Genomic DNA, 22,568 nt, shown 5'->3' on the forward strand with positions numbered 1-22,568 from the left:
ACAGTGCACAACTTTCAAGCGCTCTACAAGAACTCCACAATCCTCAGATTAAAGAATGTGCAAGAAAATCAGTTAGTTAACAATAAGACTACAGCAATGTTTTTAGCCTAAAAACTTTCAAATCAGAGGCCGCTTTAGTTTACCTGAATTTAGAAAAACAAAGAGGATAACCAAACAACTGAAAAAATATTATTTCTCTTAGAATAATTTACAGTTAAGGCAACACTTCACTGCTTTACTACCATAAGCAACTGTTCTCACAGATACTATTTCTTAGCTTGAAAACAAAACCATCAGAAAAGAGCTTTAAATGAAAACAGACAGAAGTACTAGCAGCTAGAACCTACCTAGAATAGACAGCTTTGTACCAATTCCCCTAATTAGGCAATTTTGTATATACTATTAAATAAACAGTATATTGTAGTTCAATGATGGTATATTTTTCAAACACAATTTATTAATTTTTCAGTTCTGATATTTATACTATACTCCCAGCATAAGTCACAATAGCAGATTGTTTTGCAAAGCTTAACATGGTATTTCAGTAATATCTTGGTGAGCTAATCATTACTGATGACTCTTGAGCTTACAGTCTATAAAATGTAGTTTTGATCACAGATACCCAAAGCCTTAATCGGCAGTTCAGAATGTGGTCTTCGTGTCTTTAATGAAAGCCAAAATTCAGGCTATTCTTATGCACTGGGAATAATCTCTGTATTTTTTGTGTGTTTCTGATGCAATTTTAATGAAGTCCTTACTTTTAACATTCATTAAAAGTTATGTGTATTTACAAAATAAACCATAAGCATATGACTTAAGTGAATTTTGTAAAGTTACTGTTTTTCAGGAATTCTGTCAGGAACAAGAAAATCGGAAGCTATGATCTGCTTTATGCCCATCTGAAAACCTTACAAAGCTTCCTCTGAAGTACCAATTAAGAAGCTTTCCAAATAAAGGTAGAGTTCCCAAATTTGAGTATCACTTGTTTCATAATCTTCAGTCTTTGCAGGGAAAGGGGTCCAATCGATGTTAAATATGTGGCTGAGGTGCATTTTCTCAAAGCTCCCTTATCCATTCAAGCTGCAAAACATCCAAGGGAGCAAACACTTAGAGCCTGGCAGTGAACTGGGACACTACGTACACACAGGCAGTGGAATTTCTGCTGTGAAGTAGCAACACCTTGGCCAATTCCTAATCTAATCTGGACAGCAAATAAAATCTGAGCTGTTGAGTACAAATTTGGATGTACAGCAAAGTCTTAAAAATCGATAGCTTTGGTAAGATTTCCTGTGATGAAATCATAAGACTGATTATCTCTACATTGTATGAAGCATTAATTCTGAATTCAGTTTTAACTAACTAACAATGTCTCTGGGCTGGCAGTTAGAGCAAAGAATACTAAAGTGTAAATTCTATTATCAAGCAGTCTAGTGTTCTTTTCCTTTTACCTTGCAACTTCCAAGTAATTAATTCCCAACTGAATGGTAGCTATGGAACAGCATTTAACTTTAAGGGTTAAAAATTAACAAACTTTTAAGGCTTTTATTTATTAAAAAAAGGCATCCATCAAAGGTGAGGGTTAAAAAAAAACGGCAAAAAGCCGTTTAAAGTGTAGCCTGACAATACTGTCACACTAGTGTATGGTCTGCTACTAAGAACAGTATCAAGAAATCCAACCAACGTCTGCCTTCATTGTCATGCATGTTCTCTATTCTTCACATGTCCTTTATAGAGAAAGTGATTGCTGTAACAGAACTTTGCCCATACAGTTACAAGCGGTGAGAAAAACAGAAGCAAATCCCCAATCAAGAAATGCAAATTTAGAGCAAAATTCCTGTTGGTGAGTGCTTTTTAAAGGAAGAAAAGTTGCACTTAAGAAACTATAAGGAAGTCAGACCTGTTAAAAGCTGTCCCTTACCCTAAAATGTAATGCTTCTATGTAATATGCATGCACTTTAAAGGTTGAAAGAAAGTGCTAAATAGTGTACATAATTTCCATACACAGCAGGTAGTGAAGCAAGAAAAGAACTGACACAGTTACCCTCATTAAAGAGATGCACAAAAGAGAACTGTTATGCAGTGTTAGCATATTGAAGGTTTATGCATCAGGGATGTTGGGGCTATTAACAGCTTAAATGTTCACTGCATTTAGTTAATTAGTGCATATAGCTTTTAAGCCTTAAATGCATTTTAGAAAGTTCTCTTCTAACAGTACCACAGTGGTACTCCCTGGTGGGCATGGGAAGGGTTGATGGGGCTTTGACTGTTTTAACATTATCAATAAAATACACATCTTAATACGATTGGACAACACTAGTTTCTTCACATTTATCTTTATGATTAGTTAAAATGGTTTCAAAAATCTCTCTCTAAAAATGCTGAATCATAACTAAAATGTGGTGTTACTTCACAAACTGGTTTTAGCTTGCTCTGTCTAGAAGTCCATTCCTGTCATTAATGCTTTGGCCTTTATATGCTTGGCCTTTAAGGTTATTTATAGGACAGAAATCATGGTCTTATACTTTCTAACACAATAGAGAGAAATCCATCATCAATTAAATTCAGTAATTCAACTTGATACACTACACGTTTCCTTTCAGTTTCTATCACTGGTGGGAAAAAAATCAAAGGAGACTACAAAATACAATTATGTTTACTAAATGGCAATAGAAAAGTAAGATTTTGTATTGAAACCACACATTACAGAGAAGATATTCAACTTCTGACTTAGAGAACCAGAATGAGCTGACCCAAAAATGCTTCCAAACAGAGTTGACATGGCAACAAAATCTGGTTCTAAGAAAATGCACCTAAGAAAAAATACAAGCCAGAAGACTAAAAAATAAAATACCAGTGCAAATTACAATATTTATCTTAAAACAGTTTCTGGTTGGATAACATGCTACTCAGTGAAAACTTTAAAATACATGATTTATACTGACGTCGGTCTACACAAAAAAATGGTTACTTATTTTTATATATGAATTTATGTACACATCTAGGAAATGAACTGGTAAAGAAAAACTATCACCTTTTTCAGAAATTCTAATCAGAATTACTAACCGTAGTCTTAATTTTTTTAAAACATCTGCAACACATTTAAAACATCTTTAAAAAGTACCGGATTTGGTACGTCTTGTCAGCACTTTATAGAAATTCCTTATAGCTCAGCTTCTTCTTACTTTTTAACCCAGTTTTCAGGCTAAGAGGTAATAGGATAAAGGTTATTTTCTCATCAAGCAAACTTTCTTCTGCACTAAAACGTAAGTCAATGGACTTTTTATCAAGTGGGTAGAACTGAGTATTCCAGAAAGATAGATAAGAGACTAAGTAATTTCCCTACAGTTTATGTTTCAGAACGCAAGAACTAAATTGCATATAAAACTCTGGATCTGAACATCAGCTGCTCCCTCCATGGTCCTTGTCCCCGCTTAACACATGTTAACTCCGCAAGTTTGAGAAAACAGTTACGAAAGGAGTTCAAAGATACCTCACAAACATGCCACCAAGAACTTGAAAAGCATCTGATTCCATTTCATCACTGATGATCTGAGTAAAAAGAGGAAATACTGAAGAAGCACCAGGCTCTCCTGCAGCATGACCAAGATGTTCAAGGATTCCCATGAGATTACTGGGCTTTCCAAACAAGGAAAGCTTTTCCTTTCTGAACTGATAAAACAATTCAGCTAGAACTTCATAACTAGAAACAGCTTTCAAGTCTGTACACAGAACTCTGTTAGTTAGGCTATGATTTGCAGTTTAAATCTACAACTTAGATATACTACAGAAATGCAGAAAGGCACATTTGAATGGATAGAAAAGCGAGCTCTCTACAGGGAATTGTTTATTCACTGACAAGACAAAAAGAATTCATGTCATCTACAGAAATACTTCGTAATGTGGGATACTACCTTAGGTGTTCTAAAAAAGGTTCAGATAATGGTACCATTTTATGAGAACATGAAAATACTATCTGGTCTTTAAAAACCAAAACTATTGAACAAAACAGCTTCAAAGACTGAAGTTACTTCTTATTCCTATTGATTCCTTGACTGTATAAATGACTTTATTTTTTCTAGCAGATTAGAAACATGGCTTGCATATTTAGACCCCCAAAACCAAAGAAGTATTTGCATGCTGAACAACCCTCTGGAATCCAGAAAAACTAAACATGGCACAATGATTCCCCTTTAATTTGTTCTGAGCAGCCATCACAGCAAGCTCTTCAAAACATTTATTCTTTGATAGAAAATTAAACACTGTGGAATGAAATGAAAAAAAAATTGCCTGCATACCCTTCAAAGAGACATTTTTTGACCCAGTGCTCCAGATTGAAGCCTTGAAATTTTTGCACAAGAATGCTGCATGAAGGAAGCCCAGATGAACAGGCACTTCAGATGTTAGAAGGTTGCATAACCTCAATCACAGACACTCCTCCTTTCAATACCCAGCAGAGATAGCACTACCATGCACCAAAAAAAGATTCTCAGACAAAGAAATCCAAATCCTTTACCCCAGCCTACAAAATAAACCCACACAGGGATAAGAAGGCAATTGCTCTCTGGATACAACAATCCATCACTTTATACAAGGTTCTGGGCTACTTGAAAAATGCACAGTTTTCTAAACTTGTTGCAACTTGTTGCCTGCAGACATTCTTACAGAAAGCTCTTTATCAGCCAACTGGGTTTTCCAAACCACCGCAAGCTTCATCAAACTACAACTGCTCATGACAACAAGTTGTAGCAAGTACTATAGGCTGAACTGAGCTAGGATATTCCAACTGAAGAGGGATTTAACTGCCAAACAGAGAAATATAGTGAACTTGTGGTACTGAAAAATGTGTACGTAATTTGATAAACTGGTAACTACACCTGAGCTTGTACTTTAATTAAGACCAAATGCAACAATCAGCCATAACTATGAAGAAGAAACTGTCAAATTATTTCAATTAAAAACAAAAAAATAAAATCACTGTTTAGAAATAAATACATGCTCTGGCAGACCAGCATGGTGTACCTAAGAGAAAAAGATTATCACCATCTCCAGAATTATTAAAACCTTTAAATATTAAATTTCACATTATCTGGTTGTTGAAGTTATCCAAGAAGGTTTTTTCCTCTCCAAAACATTATTTCTTAATTTTCACCTGGGGGGTGGAGGGCAGGATAAAACAAAGAAACAGAAAAAGAACTTTTTAATAGATTATGTTTTGCAGCAAAAAAGCAATTTCACAAATATACTATTAGTGACCAAAGGGTAAAGGCCTTTAAGTATTTAACTTTATACAAATCCACTCTAAAATTAGACACTTTGGTTAAAGCAGATGTATTTGTAAAAATACATAGTATTTTTACATGCTAACAGTCTTCTCTTGTGAATGTTTTACTTTTATTGAAATAATTAAATTAATTTTGAAACACTTCTAGAATGTGATTTTACACCTTAATCAGCCTCTAGTATCATTCAAACATCAGAGCAGTCAAACATCACAACTGCAGATGACCAAATGCAAACACCACACAAAGTGTTGCACATGAGGTAAAATGAGAAGCCAAGACACATTGTATTAAATATTTTATAAATCAACAGCAAACAACTTTGTTTTAAGGTTGAATCACAAGTACAACACAGTTCAAACGAGCTGATCACTTGCTTACTTGACACAACTGCGATCAAAGAAAGTACTTCTCCAAATCACAGGCTTCACATATAGGCCCCTTTGGTCAAAGCTAGGAACTGTTTCTCAAAACATATATGCCAAGTAAAGGATGGGAAAAAACCTTTTATAGACCTCATTTTACATAACATCTTTATTAATTTTTATTCATTTTTCACTATCCTGAAGCAAAATGTAAGCCACCGATCCAACTTACGGAAAAAAATAAATACAAAGAAGACAACCCACAAGAGGGAAATTTGAGGTTAAGGGGAAGGAACAGGTAACTGTCTGAACCCACAAAAAGATTTCCATCCTGGTACCATGTACCCTCTGAATATGACAAACCCCTATCACAGAGCTATACACATAAAGCACAGAAAAACTTTTAAGTTACATTCCTCATCTAAAGAGTAACGCTGTCCTGAATTGAATCCTTCATGGTAGCCACTTGAATAAATATTGCAGCTAGAGTGGATTAAACGAAGAAAAGATTATTCCAAATTCTTTTATTCCATTAAGTTACTTTAGGAATGGTTTGAACTCACGATCAAGTAATAACCCACAATGGGTTAACAGCATTTTGAAAAACCAAAACACAGAACATCCACTATATCATTATCTAACACAGTGGTAATGCTTAGAGAATTTGCGGTTGAACAGTAGCTTCAATAAAAGGAAATCTAGTAAACCTGTCCTTAATAAATGCATACTTTGCCAAATGTTTCTCTTCACGGAGTTGCAAAAACAGCTCCTCTACACAATTTTCAAATACAATGTCACACTGTCTCACACATAACTTTATGACATTTTACTGCTTTTGTTTTTAGAGTAAAGTATACTACCTACTCTTGGTTTTTAGGGAAGCAATGATCACACTTTAAAATGCATGTTAAAGCTTGATTTGCTGTGTCCTTTGTTTCACAGCACTACAGACTATCAGACTGACATTTGAAGAAGTTTCATCATTCCAGACTATTTTTCACTTGTTTGTATATTTTACTTTGAGCTGCAGTATTATCACTGCTTATTACAGTAAAGTCTATGCTTCTTTAATCAAACAAAGATTATACAATTTCAGTAATTTCTAATCCTAGCCAAAATTGGGATTTGAATAGTGAACAAACTATGACTCAATTCTGAAAACACCGACAGTCTTCTAGAAAAAATGGTCTGGAATGCTTCCACAACTTTTTTGCTGAAAAGGTTCACATTCTGAGAATCCTATTAATACACTGTTACTCCAGGATTATCTAGTAGTAAACACTTAAAATAGACACTAAATTCTACCTCTAGACAGCCAAGAGGTAGCTGCTGAGATTCTTGACACAGATTTTACAATAGTTATTAGAATCATAGAATCATTTAGGAAATAATTGGAAAGCCCCCTAAGATCATTCAAGTCCAAATGTTAATCCAGCATGGCCAAATCCACCATTAAAACATGTCCGCAAGTGCCACATCTACACACCTCTACGGATGGCAACCCAACCACTTCCCCAGGCAGCCTATTTTAATGCTTGAGAATCCTTCCTGCGAAGAAATTTTTTGTAATATTGAAAGCATTTCCTTTTGTCCTATCACTTGCTACTTGGGAGAAGACCCCCACCTGGAGACAACCTCCTTTCAAGTACTGGAAGGGAATGATAAAGTCTGTTCTGAACCTCCTTTTCTCCAGGCTAAACAGATTGAGTTCCCTCAGCCACTCCTTGTAACAGTTGCGCTCCAGACCCTTCACCAGCTCTGTTAACCTTCTCTGGACACCTTCCAGCTCCTCATTTTCTTTCTTCTAGTGAGGCACCCAGAACTGGACACAGGATTTGAGGTTTGGCCTCACCTGTGCCAGTACAGGGGGACAATCGCTGCCCTGGTCCTGCTGCCCCCACTACAGCTGTTCCAGCCAGGATGCCACTGGCCTTCTTGGCCACCTGGGCACATGTTGGATCATGTTCAGCTTCTGCCAACCAGAACTCCCAAGTCCTTTTCCACCAGGCAGCTTTCCAGCCACTCTGCCCCAAGCCTGCAGTACTGCCCCAGGTTGTTGTGATCCAAGGGCAGGACCCAGAACTGGGTCTTATTGAACCTCATACCACTGGCCCCAGCCCACTGATCCAACCTGTCCTGATCTCTCTGCAGAACCTTCCTGTCCTCCAGCAGATCAACACTCCTGCTCAAACTGGAAGCGTTTGTGAACTGACTGAGGGTGCGCTCAATCCCCTTGCCCAGATCATCAATCACGATATTAAACAGGGCTGGCTCTGATACTGAGCCCTGGGGAACACCACTTGAGATTGGCTGTCAGCTGGATTTAACTACATTCACACTACTCTTTGGGCTTGGCCTTCCAGTCATACAGTCTTTCAAGGAGTGAAAAGTACACCCATCCAGGCCATAAGCAGGCAGTTTTTCTGGGAGAAAGCTGTGGGAAAGCATTTACTAAAGCCCAGGTAGATAACATCATGGCCTTTCCTTCATCCGCTATGTGCATTTACTTACATGCTTTGGCCTAGGCTGCTGCAGTATATGGTATTTATTGCTCATCTCTAATGTCTTTTGAAAAGTATGAACTGCTCATCCTCAAATAAAGATTCAGATTTTCTGTGCCCAGTTTGGTGTATATAAGTCACCTTCAGTGAGTTACGTAGAGTTTCTCTACGATCTAAAGGAAAATGGCCCTCTGCTGAGGTTCAGTAGTGAGACTGCTGAACCATTACTGAAAAAAGGTTAGCTAACACTATAGACCAAACAAAACAACTTCAGGACAGGTGACAAAATGCCATCATTCTACTTAGCCTGTCATACTCATAATAAAGTCTGTCCCTAGATGTTTGCACAATGATGCAAAAACTAATTCAGTACCATTTCAACTGCACTTGATAGCACTGGTCTGGAATGCTTAACTCTGTGTAGCAACTCCTATTTTATCTTGGCCTGGTACAGAATAAAAACATCTGTGAGATGACTACAACTGATCCTTAACCACAGTTCCACAACTCTTCTAGTGTCTCCCCAGTGACCGATTCCTGTAACTGCTCTTGCAATAATTTTTGCTTTGAGCTACAGCATATATATTGTCAGTGGAATATTCTACTTTAGCAATGCAAAGGATAATTTCTGGCAGTAGTTCTAATTTTGAAATTTGGATTTTAAATACTGTTACCATTTAACCAACATAAAGGTCCTTTTATTGACAAATATTTGTGGATACCTTTCAATTGCAGGGTGCAATCCTCACCAAACTGCCCAACTCCAGCTAGACACTCAAAATGCAGCATTACCAGCACTGGCTGGGAAGTCTGCTAAAGCATTCATGCTCAACTGGAAGACACTTAGCTACAACAAGCAGCATTGATGCACCCTACTCTCAATAACTGGAAAAAACTGCAGGAATTAGGACAGTTCAAACCTCCATTTCAGGCAAAACCACTTCAACTTTTTATAATAATGATAGAAGCTATGTTATAACATACACATGAACAGTTAAATAATTTGGAACACTACATGAGATTTGCTGCCGATGGCCTTTGTCCTCTACAGCACAAATTTCCTAACGCAAGCAGGGTCTTGAGAGTCTACTTTTCACATAGCTATTTGTCCAAACTCTTGGAATACAATCTAATTGGTGGTCAGATTCAAAATGTCATGCAAGAACTGTATTTCCACTGAGCTTTGTTAATTTTGTATGTTATTTTCTTCAGATTTTACTGTTCATTAAAAGTTATTTTATTCAGTATTCACAGAAAACAGCTGATAACTGAGACAAAGATATAATTTCTTGGATGTGTTCTATGCAAGCTGAGCACATAAATCCTTTCCCATTTAAGAGTCCCAATTTTTTTCTAGTGTGAAATGAATGTGATCTAAACTACTGGTTTTTCTACTATTTCATTACAACTCATTTTTCTATTGTATTCAACACATTCTAGGCTGCAGTAAGCAGGTGACCGACTACCACTTAATTATTCAGTGTCAGGATGCTCATCTGCCTTCTATTTGTTTTTGCCAACACAAAGAGAATCCAATCAGACTCTAGGTAATTCAAAGGAATTCCTGCTGGACAAGGCCTAGCATATGGATGTACACATATGAACACAAGGTCTACAAAAGCACTGGAAATAGATTATTACACTAAAATATGCAGTTGAAAGTTTTCCACAACCACAACGTTACTCTACTAGCCTTGTAAACCTCAAGTCACAGAAGAGTTCAGTTTCAAAATAAGTTTCAAGAGGAGGAAGGCAAAAAAGCACAACCATATCCTACTTTCCACCTGTTCTTGTTCTGTCTTCTGATATGCACGTAAAAGCATCTAAAAGGTGATGTTCAGCTTTAAAAAAAAAATAAATATATATATATATATATATGACCAGGATGACAAATCCATCAAAATATGATTTCAGGATTTCTAACAATCAGTAAAATGAAAGAAGGGGTCTTTTGGAATTAAACACTAAGTATCAACTTTCAGAATACAGTTTAATTACAGTTTGCAAGGAAATAATGGTTTTGTTATGCTTTGCAACATTAATTAAAGAAAATTTATGTAGATTCTTAAATTAGCTTTAATGGGTTCTAATTAATCCTACTTAAAATTAGGAAAAATACTGCAGCAACCTACAATAAGTTAAGAAAGTATTCTACTTTTCCATAAAGTTTAACAAATGTCTAAAGAACTTCTCCTAATCTTGAAAGAGTTGAAAACCACATCAAACCCTTCTGTGAATATTTTCCTTGCTAACAGGACATAATTTTTGCCAGTTAACAGAATATGAATTATTGGTTACTTTATGGCATTATGGAAACTACTCCAAAAATTTAACTGAATCTACAAATTATGCTTATTTTCTGTCATTTTGTTTCAGGACCTACAATAATCTGGGAAAAAAAGGTTTGTGCATTTAGAATGTGGACCTACATGCACAGCACTGTAGGAAAATACTATTCAGTCAGACATTTAACCTAGTACTCCATACAACTAAAGACAAAGTAATAGTTTATATAAATTATATATATAAAAATAAAAATATTCAAAAGCTGCAACTATGAGATTGCAAAAAATCACAGCAACTATAATAAGAGAGTCTTCAACTTGATGACAACATACAATTACACTAGAAATAAGCACTTCACTTACATTCATTTTACAATAACACTACAGCAAGTGAATAGTTGTATTTCAAATTAGTTTCACTTTTACTCAACTGGAAGCATAAACTCTCATAGTTGTAGACAGTACAACCCTAACTTTGGATAATGTACATTTAAACACAAAATGGAAGATATAAGAGAATTTATCTTGTGTGTCTGTGCTGTTGTCTCTTCCCGATCTATGCATCCATCACCTGAGGCCACAATAGGGAAATGTGATACTGCAAATTCAGGCACTATAAAACCTCTGTTTAGATATACATTTTTTTTTACTGTTAAAGAACACTGCATGTAAAATTCATTTAGGAAAATGCGGTCTGTTGAATCTTATTTACACAGTGACTCATGAACTCTGTACAAAGTTCCTGAATTCCTAGTTATGCAACTAGATTAGCAAGATAATCATGTTTGCTAGAATTAAGTACTAATTTTTTCCTTAATTTCTGAACCTAAAATTATACTGTTACTTCTTAAATTCAGAAAGTTTATGAAATAACTTTTTTTACCTGTATGTAGATTATTATTGTTACATCTATATACAAAACATACAAGAAAAAAAGCACTAAAGAGTTGTTAAAGTAGGTGTGGGGTTTTTTTCCAGTAGCCTGTTAAACTTCAGCTGTCTCGACTTCTAGTTATCACTGAAAATGTACAATTTATAAATACAAATTCCAAATATTTCTTAAGTAGTTAAGGGAATACAAAAAAGTACATACAATGTGAACTGCCTGGAACATACAAAGGAATGTTTTTTTCCTGAAGATTCAAAAGTGATATGAAACCCAATGAAAAGCATGCTTCTGCTGTGATGCATTCCCCCCAGAAGTCTTACAAAAATTATACTATTGAATAATGTAAACATAAGTGTCAGGTTGCATCTAGAGTAACAGACCACACATTATGGAAGAACTTACAAGAAAAGACTGCCAAATTTCTGATCTGCTACTGATTAGCAGAAGAATGTTATGCATTTGTTTCTAGCTGTAATCTAACCTTCATGCATATTCAAAAGCTACAGTGTATATTGCATAGTAACAATAATCTTCCATGATGTTTCCTTACACAGTATCTTCAGTAATATGAGTCCTAATGAAGAAAATATTACAAAGTTGGCAAAATTCTGTGTAATTTCACTACACAGAAAATATATGCAAATTTCAAAAAGAATAAATTATTAATTACAGCTCACACTGGTCCTTGACCAAAATATAAAAAATAATAAGTCAGGTACTGATCATTTTACATTGAAATATGGCATTCAAAGTGTTAAGCAATCACATACTTATGTTTTACTGATGTTACCCTTTTAAAAATGTATGAGGGACTGTTGCTTTGTAGTTCACATTTATATGGCTTTCCTAGAAGAACGCGGAATACCATACTGAATGCATATTGTGCAGAAATAACCCTGAAGGCTGTATCATAGCAGTATTCAGTAGAAAACTCTTACCAATTTTTCATCAACTGTGATGAGTTGCGTGTCTTGAGTTTGGTCCTGCGCCAGCCGCCATGTGGAAGTGCTCAGTGACCTGCGGTGCAAGACTTGAAGTTAAAAAATGATTCATGCAATGAGAAAATAGAGGCAGACAAATCTTACATAAACAAGTTACTTTAACAATATCCGTCTTGTAAAAAAAATTGAAGAGGGAGAGATGAGGGCACAAAAATCCTTTTTCTCCCCAATTAGTTCTGTCTGCTGAGTTTTTGGCAGACTCCCACTTAGTAGTTCACAACAGGCTGCACTTTATGTCAGCCTACAGGCTCTCTGTCACAGAGAGACTGCCAGTGGCAAGGACTGTACTGCTCTATATGAATGTACAGTAGCTGGTTTGTCACGAACAGACAGAAAAACACACGGCTGCTGCAAGCATTCTGGAACTCTGATCCTGAAAATGATGGCATCACAGGAAAAAAAATCCTAAATCTATTTGTAATGGTAAAGCTCCATTTCTACACTTTAACAGCAGAACATTACCAATTAAAAAAAAAACAAAACCAAACCCAAACAAAAAATTACTAAACAAACCCTAAACTGATACTGCAAACACAATTTTCTGGTTTTGAGTGGGCAAAACTCACAACTATTACTTTCTAAATCATTTTGGGTCAGCTTATTAATTTCCAAGAAATATGGTTAATCTTCTTGCATAATTGCTAAATCTGTAAGGTACACATGGAAACACAGAACCCAATTCCACATCACTGAATTAATGAGTAAAAGCTGACCTTAACTTGCATTATGTCACTAACATGAGGGTTCAGCCCTTGGAGTACCAATCATCTTTTGGCAAAATAATGTCACAGTAGGTGAACCAAGCCAAGCAGCCTAATTCTCTGAGCTAATCATAGAATACCAGGTTGGAAGGGGACCTCAAAGACCATCTGTTCCAACCTTTCTTGGCAAAATCACAGTCTAGACAAGATGGCCCAGCACCCTCTCCAGCTGAATCTTTGAATTGTCCAGCGCTGGGGAACCCACCACTTCCCTGGGGAGACTGTTCCAATGGCTGACTGTCTTACTACATTGTAAAAAATTCTCCTCTTGTGTCTAACTGAAATCTCCCCAGGAGTAACTTGTATCATTAATTTCCTTTCTATATCATTAATTTCCTTTCCTCCCTGTAAAAAGAGAGTCTCCACCTTCTGTGTAACGATCTCTTAAGTAGTGGAACATGATGACAAGGTCTGCTGTAAGCCTTCTCTTCTCAAGACTGAACAAACTCAGTTCTCTCAGCCTTTCCCTATACAGCAGGATTCCTGGTCCTTTGGTCGGCTTTGTGGCCCTTCTCTGGACCTCTCTAGCCTGTCCATACAGTATTCCAGGTGTGGCCTGACAAGTGTTGAAAAGAGTGGGATAATAACTTCTTCATCTCTGGGTGGTGATGCCCTTGTTGATGCAACCCCATAGTCTGTTGCCCTTCTTTGCTGAGTAGCAAAGATCACTCCCACGGAGCTTGTCTTCCTCCTGGACCACCAGGTCCCTTTCCCCAGAGCTGGTCCCCAGCCATGCAGAACCCAGACTATGTTGCACTCCTGGATTACGATTTCCCAGGCTGCAAGGACAACAACTTGCCCTTGTGGAACTTCATAAGTTAGCCCACTCTTCCAAGCCTTCTAGGTCTTCCTGCAAGGTAAGTCTCCTTTACAAAGTGACTACTTCCCCACTCAGTTTGGTATCATCAGCAGACTTTATCAGGGTACACTTGATCCCACCAATCACTTATGATGATATCAAAAAGTGCTGGGTCCAGTATTGATCCCTGGGGACCCCACTTGTGACAGGTTGCCAGCATGAAAGGGAGCGTTGTTCCACCACCCTCTCGGTGCTGCCTGTCAACCAGTTCCCCACCCACTGCAAGGGCCACTTTGTTAGATTGTAACACATCCATTTTTCTGGAAGGAGGCTGTGAGAAACCATATCAAAACCCTTGGAGAAATCCAAGAAGATAATAGTGTGCTTCATATCTAATTAAGGTCATCTTAAACAAATGAGAAAGCAAAATGCAAGAAGTGAGTTGTCTATACAACACAAGAATCTTACAAAACTAAGCAACTGAACAAAGTTCAGTAATATTGAAACTCTACTTCTAATGCAGATTACACTCTACTAACTTACCTTTCATGTACCAATGGAAATTCAAATGGATTCAATGGAATTCGAAAATTCTCCAAAGCACAAAGTTTATAGAATCACCAACTCTGACATGGACAGACATATCTATTACAATTTAGAGTGACAAAATCTGTTTGGAAGATTACTTTGTTTGAAGAACAGAAGAAGTTTTCAAGTGCATGGAAGGAAAACAATTTAATAAATATCAAAGGTATCTACTCCATTACCTCAAAAACCTCTGTACCAGAGAGCTTCTGGCTCAACAGAGCTACTATTTTTTAATTTGTACATGTAAAATAATATAGCATAAAAACAGAATAGACAGATACCAGAGTTCTAGGATAAAAGCTTGTTATATGGTTCTTATTCAATAACACACCAAGACAGAAGTTATCCTAAGAGCATTCTGAACAGCATTACACTTGTGTTCCAGTCCTAAGTAGCTGAAGCCACAAAATGTCCAATCTTAAATAAGGCAAAAAAACATTGTAATAGGAAAATCAGTTTCTTTCCTGCTTCAGTAGCTTTAGTATCAAAGTAGTATTCTGCAGGTATTCTGGAACTTTACGTGATACAGTGTTCACAACACTACTTAACATACGTCCAAAGAACAACATTTGATTATGCAATTTAATCCCTTCTGTAAAGAAAAGTAATCTAGACTATGAATCAAGGAGTTCTCTGACCCTTGCTCTGTGAAGAGGTCTGATCAATATGTAAAGATTTGGGTACACAAGGATTGTAATAAGGTTGACCATAATCATACTTTTTCTTGTAATATAAGTTCAATTTGGAACAAAATTTAGCACACATCAGTTTGCCCTTCCAAAATTATTTCCACTCAGCATTATGTCATTTGACATTGTTTTTACTAGCACCTTTATAGTTAATAGGGAAGAGCAGGGCAAAATCCCCACCAGATTAAAGGTTGGCAGAAGTTCTTTCTGAGATGCCTCCACATTTTATACAGGAGTAGCTGATTTTTTTGCACAAGGTGTCTCTGTCAACCGGGGTAATTTGTAAGGCATCACACCTTGCAGTTCCCCATGATGTTTCAGCTCTTCTTCAAAAACAGATGGACAGCTTACTAACCTAAGTCGTCATCTTCTACTCCTCTTCATCACCTTTCAAAGCCATTTCTTTTGACTAGGTTCTGGAACACGCCCAGTTGTTGCCAGAATTTGAAACCTTGTAGATTTCTTACATGTGTTGCCTTCTGTCCATCCCTGGACTGCAGTGGGTTGGAAAGCACGTATTTTCTTTCAGGACTTCTTAATTGAAAAGTGATTGAAAATTGGCTTTTGGACTAGACTAGGAAAGCGAATCTTAAGTCAGTGAAAGAGAGACCTCCATGTGAAAATACATTACATACCAGTTTTGCTTTAAAGATGACAGGCTGTTGATTCTTCCATTTGTTGCATCTCTCACAGGAAAGTAATCTGGAGCTTGGAAAATACCAGCATCTCTGAAATACCATGTTAACTGAAATACTACTATTTGGAAGTCACTAGAAAGTGTTTCTTGATTCCCAGAATGTTTAATTTTCAACAGGCTTCATTTCAAGTTTGTCCCTAATGTGAGGCACTTAACTAAGGAGAGAACCAGGAAACAGACCTTTTTCACACAATCTTCTCTTCTCAAACACCTACAATGGTAAGTATCATTTCATCGCTCAAGTTTCCCCTTAGAAATTGTATAAACTTTACAACACCTATTCTACCTTCAAATTAAATGAATATGCAATCTAAATCATTAAAGTACAACTCAATTTAAGCCTTTTATTATGTCCTGAACAATACAGTAATTCTCACAAAATTTCCCATTAATATTTGTTTCTGCCCAAATTCAGGCCAACTTTTAGATAGCATTTGTGATGGATAAACTTGCAGAAGTATAAAACACAATTTGACAGTTCCATTCTCATGAAGTTCTACTGCTTTTTTTCTGCTGCTGACCTCTGGAAAGGTAAGCTATTTTCTTCCTTTCTCTTTGTAAGCAACATGAGTACACATTACCCCATTTGCCTCTTTTTGACTGCTTATGTTTTTTTTTTTCCCCCTGCTGAAATATCTTGTGATGAAGCCTTAAGACCAGGAATTTCCATTTCTACCCTCTTCAAAGACTAATCCAACTCTCATTTAAAATTACTGTACACAGAATACTTCAAATATGTATAAATAGACTGGTAGAATAATTCTAAATTTCAGAAACCATAAAGAGAGTTTTACATGTAGCTAGCAACAATAAACACTGCTACCTTCTAGGCCCATTAATACCCTATTCAAAACACATATCAAACAAACCTCTTTCATAGTTACTATCTAATAAACTAAGCTGGCCACAGCTCTGCTGTTGATCTGCCCAAATGTTTTCCTGATAGCAAGCTCATTAGTGATGAACAAACAAGCTTTTTAATTTTAAAAGCCGGGGTTTATTAGAACAGCTAGCCTTTTAAAATAAGAACCCTTGAAAATTACAGAAGACAAAAGTAAAATTAAGGTTTACAAAAAGAAGTCACCTGTGTCCTTTATGATTTTGCATATACTTTCCCACAGTATAGCAGCTCCTTTGCCTTCTGAGACCATCATTCAAATTGTCATTTAGTTTGTACTTACAAAAGTATTTTCTGCCCACCCCATGCTACTGTATCGGGCATATAAATTCCTTAAACTTGATCTATATGATCCTGTGCAATTATTTTATACTATTATAAGTTAATATTTTCCATAGATTATTATTTAATTATGCTAATTTTTAAAGTTCACTTAAACTGTAATGTTGTATAACAACATTTTGTCTTTACCATCAATCTGATCAGTTCAGCATGAACTCTGTTTTTATATGTGCTACAAAACAATATACTTTAATATTTCTGTGTTTTAGTGTTAGGAATTTTAAAAAGGCTAAAGTAACTTTTTCTTCCACAATGCACAGTTCTTTATAGTGGCATAACAGAACTGAACGTTGCATCTAGAATGAGTTACAGCTGCCATTTGTTATTTTAGAGTCTCACAATAAATTTAAATGTCTTTTATACTGTGTAGAGAAGACAGGAATAGAAATTTGGTGAAGACTACACTACATAGTCTTCTTATTAAATACTTGTAAAGTCTTACATCAGCTCAGTAACATGAAATGAATTAATGAGGACTACAAGTGAAAATGGGTATTTGTTAGAGTTCAAAATTTTCTATAGCTATCATGTGTCCTGGAAAAACAAATGGCTGTGATCACCTAACCACGTCTTCCACGAGGAGTGTGTACTTCCCTTCCGCCATCATCTGCTGTTCCAGCCAAGTCACAAACAGGTTCTACATCTCTGCTACACAAATGAAGAGGTTCTGTGAGAAACCACTGGAAGTTCTCCAGTCTGCAAGAGAACTAAAATATCCATACTAGTATCAGGTCTCTCAACCATCTTTCCCACTGTGGGATAAGGACACAGAGTTCCTTGTTGCAGGAAACCTACTTAAGTCTCGTTTTTCCTTCTTACCTTAGAGGCTCCAGCTCTGCTGATGCCATTAACCAGTTCTGTAGAACAGGAGAAATCAAACAATAAAAAAATGGACAGTGGATGTCTTTTGTGATATCAGGATAAAGGATATTAAGGCATCTGAGTTGAACATATAACCTGGTAGTTCTATGTACCTGTATTCAATCTCAAAATTCAACAAATTTGAACATCTTAAATATCTGCTAAGTAACCCATGCTTAACCCCTACATGGTAAGAAGCTGCCATATTTACACGGCATGAATTTCCCTTCCATGAAGAGCAATGCTGTGATCAGAATGTTACACAACACCCAGATGTGAAAACTGGTATTTACCTGATATAATTCAGTAGCCTGGACTTGATCCATTGCACAAAAACATCTCCTTAACCTCTTTTATGCAACAAATCTGACTGTTTGATCTATTAGCACCCCCTTTTGGTCAACTGTAGGAGATATGTTAAAGAAAAACAGGTATCACAAAACAGGTAATCAGATCTCAACATATAGGTGAAACAAAGTCTTGAAGAAAACCCTATGTGCCACATGAAACATCAAGATAGTCACTGAGAAGTAAGTCTATATGGTGTTTTAAGTATTCTGATACCGAATGACCAGGGCACCAGGAGGTGTGAATATACATATATCCAGAAGCAGAAGCCGTGATGAATCATTCAATACATTGAATAGACATTAATTCTTATGAAACCAGCCTTTTTTAACATTATCGCATTTATAAAGAATAATGTAAGCTCCACGATGTACAGTCACCCTAAAACCATTAAATTCTGAACAAAAAGAACACAGAAACTACCTGCTCAACTTCCACAGCCTCCAACCTAGTCATACACTGTGATTAAACAGACTAAAACCAGACCAGTATAAAGTTCTTGCACACAAAACACAGGCATCAATGACTGCCTTTATACAATGTTGAATACAGGATAGATCACAGTATTCAATCCCAATATAATACATTTTTATAAAAACAGCTTGTAACTTGTGAGAGCTGAATTCAAATACAGTGGGATAATGCTTCCTTGGTATTAAATTCACTATCGTAATTCAAGTGATAATGACTTAGAGTCCACAGGATTTTATTTTTACCCAGATTCATTTACTAATCTTACTACATCCCAACAGAAGCAAAATATGGAATATAATGCCAAACACTGCCTGTGGAGACCATGTAGTTCTATATTGTAGTTGGAACTGCATAAGTAACTTTTGTGGTTGGAGGAAAAGTAAGTTCCTCATTAATAAATACTTTCATACTCTGACAATATTGGCTAATTATACTTTTTCCTTTGCCTATAAAATGTTAAATTATAAACACAGTAAATTATGTTTCTGAATGGATAAAAGCAATACCATTTAAGCTAAACTACTGACATTTCTGTCTTAAGTGGTAAAAATGACCAAAATGGAAATACAAATACATAAACACTGCTTCTATTTGCTAAAAAGTTGATATGAAATATTTTTTTTTCCTATTTCCCAGGTGTGTGTTTGGAAAACAGGGCAACAACTGACTGTGCTGGAACTTACAGTGTGCATCTTCAAAGCTAAATGTTAAGTTCACCTGCCTTTATAAACAGTAAACTACAGGCCTGTCTCACTTTAGTGCCTGGTAAAACTACGGAGAAGATTATTCTGAGAGTTATTGAAAAACACCTAAACAACAACACAGCCATCAGTCACAGCCAGCACGTCTTCACAGTGGAACAGTCCTGCTTCTCAATTTCCTTCTATGGCAGGTAACTCTAGTTAACCAGCTGATAAGGAGAAGCCAGTTGATGTAATCTTTTTGCATTTCAGTAAAACTTTTGATATTGTCTCTCACAGGATCCTTCTGGACAAAATGTCCAGCACACAGCTGGATGAACACATCATATGATGGGTGAGCAATTGGCTCATGGGTCAGGCACAGAGGGTGATAGTGAACAGAGTGACATCAGACTGGTGACCTGTCACTAGTGGGGTTCCACAGGGCTCCATCTTAGGCTCTGTGCTCTTCAACATCTTCATAAATGACCTGGATGCAGGACTGGAAGGGATACTAAGCAAGTTTGACAATGATACTAAACTGGGAGGAGCTGCTGACTCCCTCAGAGAGGCTGCACCAAGAGATCCTGACAAAGAGAGAGATGGGCAATCACCAACCAAATGAAGTTTAACAAGGGCGAGTGCTGGATTCTGCACCTAGAAGGGGCAACGCTGGATGTACAAACAGACTGATGAAGAAGAGGCTGAAGAGCAGCACTGCAGAAAGGAAACTGGGGATCCTGGTCGATGGCAAGTTGAATATGAGTCAGCAGTGCCCTGGCAGCCACGAGGGCCAACTGTGTCCTGGGGGGCATCAGGCACAGCGGTTGAGGGAGGGGATTGTCCTGCTCCACTCTGCACTGGTGCAGCCTTACCTTGAATATTGTGTGCAGTTTTGGGCACCACAATATAAAAAAGACATTAAGCTACTAGAGAGCGTCCAAAGGAGGGCAACAAGGATGATGAAGGGTCTGGAGGGGAAGCTGTATGTGGAGCAGCTGTTCCACTTGGAGCAGACTGAGGGGAGACCTCATTGCAGTCTACAACTTCCTCGTGAGGGGAAGATGGTGACCAGTGATAGGACCGGAGGGAACGGCCTGACACTGTGTCAGGGGAGGTTCAGACCACCCAGAGGGTGGTTGGGTACTGGAACAGGTTCCCCAGGGAAGTGGTCACAGCACTAAGCCTGACAGAGTTCAAAAAGTGTTTGGACAATGCCCTCAGGCACATAGTGGGATTCTTGGGGTTGTCCAGTGCAGGGCCAGGAGCTGGACTCAGTGGTCCTTGTGGGTCTCTTCCAACTCAGGATATTCTATGATTCTTTGAAATTAGTTAAATTTTCAACTAGTAAATCCTTCATTATGTAGCAAACAATCAAATTTTAGTTATTTTAGATTCTACTTCAATTATCCCACAGTTGGGAAAATGCTACTGACCTATCTATATTCAAACAAGGTATCAGCTGACCCACTGCTACAACGCCAAGACAGACATGGTTCTTCCAGAACTACCGCAGGACCAGAGCACTGTAGCCACTTCTGAACTCCAGTTAAGCCCCCAGGACACAAGTCAGCTTTGTTAAGACATGACTTGAGTTGCCCACCATCAGTTTTCCTCATTTAACCACCTTTCTTGCAGTCAAGAAGTAATAAGAAAGGTTAGCTTAGTACCAAGTCCGCACCGTCCCCAGCTCAGACAGGGCCCGTTTGAGTAGCCAGTTAACTGAGCAGACACCACCGAGCACACAACAAAGACCAGCCCTTCAGAAGGCTCCACATCAGGCAGACAGTACATAAAGGCAGGCTCAACCTACTCCTGCAGAGTTATACAGGTGTCTCCACCATGCCTTTGAGTATAAGCATTCACACAATGAAAACAGTTTGAGCTGAGGAACAGTTCAGGCAAAAACTCACAGAGCTAGCTTGGGTTCAAGTCAGCACAGTGGTGACAGTTGCACATCCTGAAACAGTTCTCTGCAAATCTCTGGCTGATATTAAAGCATTTCTCAATGTGCTTGGACACAAACTGAGTCATTATTTACAACTAAACATCTGGAAAAAGTCATGCTCCTAGACCCTCATATGCACCTGACTCCGAGTATGCCAGTGGCCTCTGACAGATAACAGCAAACAGACTAGAAATGCTTTTGAGAGAGGGCCTTGAAGTGTTAAGAATAAAATTACCCAAAATAATTTAAGTGGGTTTTTTTTGTAGAAATCATAAAACTCATTATGAAAGGAGATGTGATGTACTACTTTTACAGCAATAGAATACATAATTTCTAAGCTGTCCAACTGCTCTCAGGTAACAGGAGCTCTCAACTACTGCCATCTGTACAGTTGCTGATAAACCATTTCATTACATGCTACTCTTGAAACCAGAAGACCTAATCTTAGGAATTAACCTCAGTTCACAACCTGAGAGCAGTAGGCTCCCCAAGAACCAGAAGCCTCTTACAGGCAAGTCAGTCAGAAGACAAATAATGCTAGAAATGTTGCACAGCCCATATCAACTATCGACTGAATTTTACATTCTCTAGTTAGAAAGCCTAATAAAGTTAAAAGGAAGAGAGAAAAGTTATATAGGGATTAAAGATAAAATACACAGGTGACACATTTGCTCTGTTTGTGCTTTCTAAATGTCAAACTCCCCAAAAATACACATTCAGGCATCCATATAACTTGACAAAACTAAAAAATGTGCTCTTTATAAAAAAGAACAACAGAAGTCAAAGGGTTTAATTTCAAAACTGTGAGGAATGAAACTAATGTTCCACAACCCACCTCTGTCTTAGTTTGTGCATTTTGAAAAAGAGCCTTTGAATCATGTAAAATTAACAAAAAAAAAAAAAGTAAAGATTCCTCTGTGTTTGCCAACTGATTTCTGGCATAGCATGGTCCTCCTGTATTTCCTCCCTATCCTTTCCTACTGATTTAGCCTTTCCATTTGACTGCACTTACAAGCTTAATTAATTCTTATTCTAATAATACAAAGTCTGTAAAATATGGCATATATACAAAGGCAACTTCTTTCTTATTTAATGCTTTCAAACATTTGAGCTGTAAACTACAGCACAAAAAAGAATCATTTAAAGTATTACTGGAAAACTAC

The 22,568-nt window shown here is 37.2% G+C and overlaps 1 protein-coding gene across 1 annotated transcript in view; it reads right to left on the minus strand.

Moving 5' to 3' along the window:
• Positions 1–22,568, minus strand: part of NDUFS4 (NADH:ubiquinone oxidoreductase subunit S4) — a 47,199-nt gene that overhangs the window by 14,935 nt on the left and 9,696 nt on the right. Inside the window, exon 2 of the mRNA XM_051804831.1 lies at positions 12,258–12,336. Within this exon, the coding sequence (XP_051660791.1) occupies positions 12,258–12,336 (79 nt within the window). The remainder of the gene's footprint in view (positions 1–12,257; positions 12,337–22,568) is intronic.

The sequence above is a fragment of the Manacus candei genome, unplaced genomic scaffold (assembly GCF_025592945.1).
Source record: "Manacus candei isolate 608988 ecotype Guabito, Panama unplaced genomic scaffold, ASM2559294v1 h1tg000061l, whole genome shotgun sequence".
Lineage (NCBI taxonomy): Eukaryota > Metazoa > Chordata > Aves > Passeriformes > Pipridae > Manacus > Manacus candei.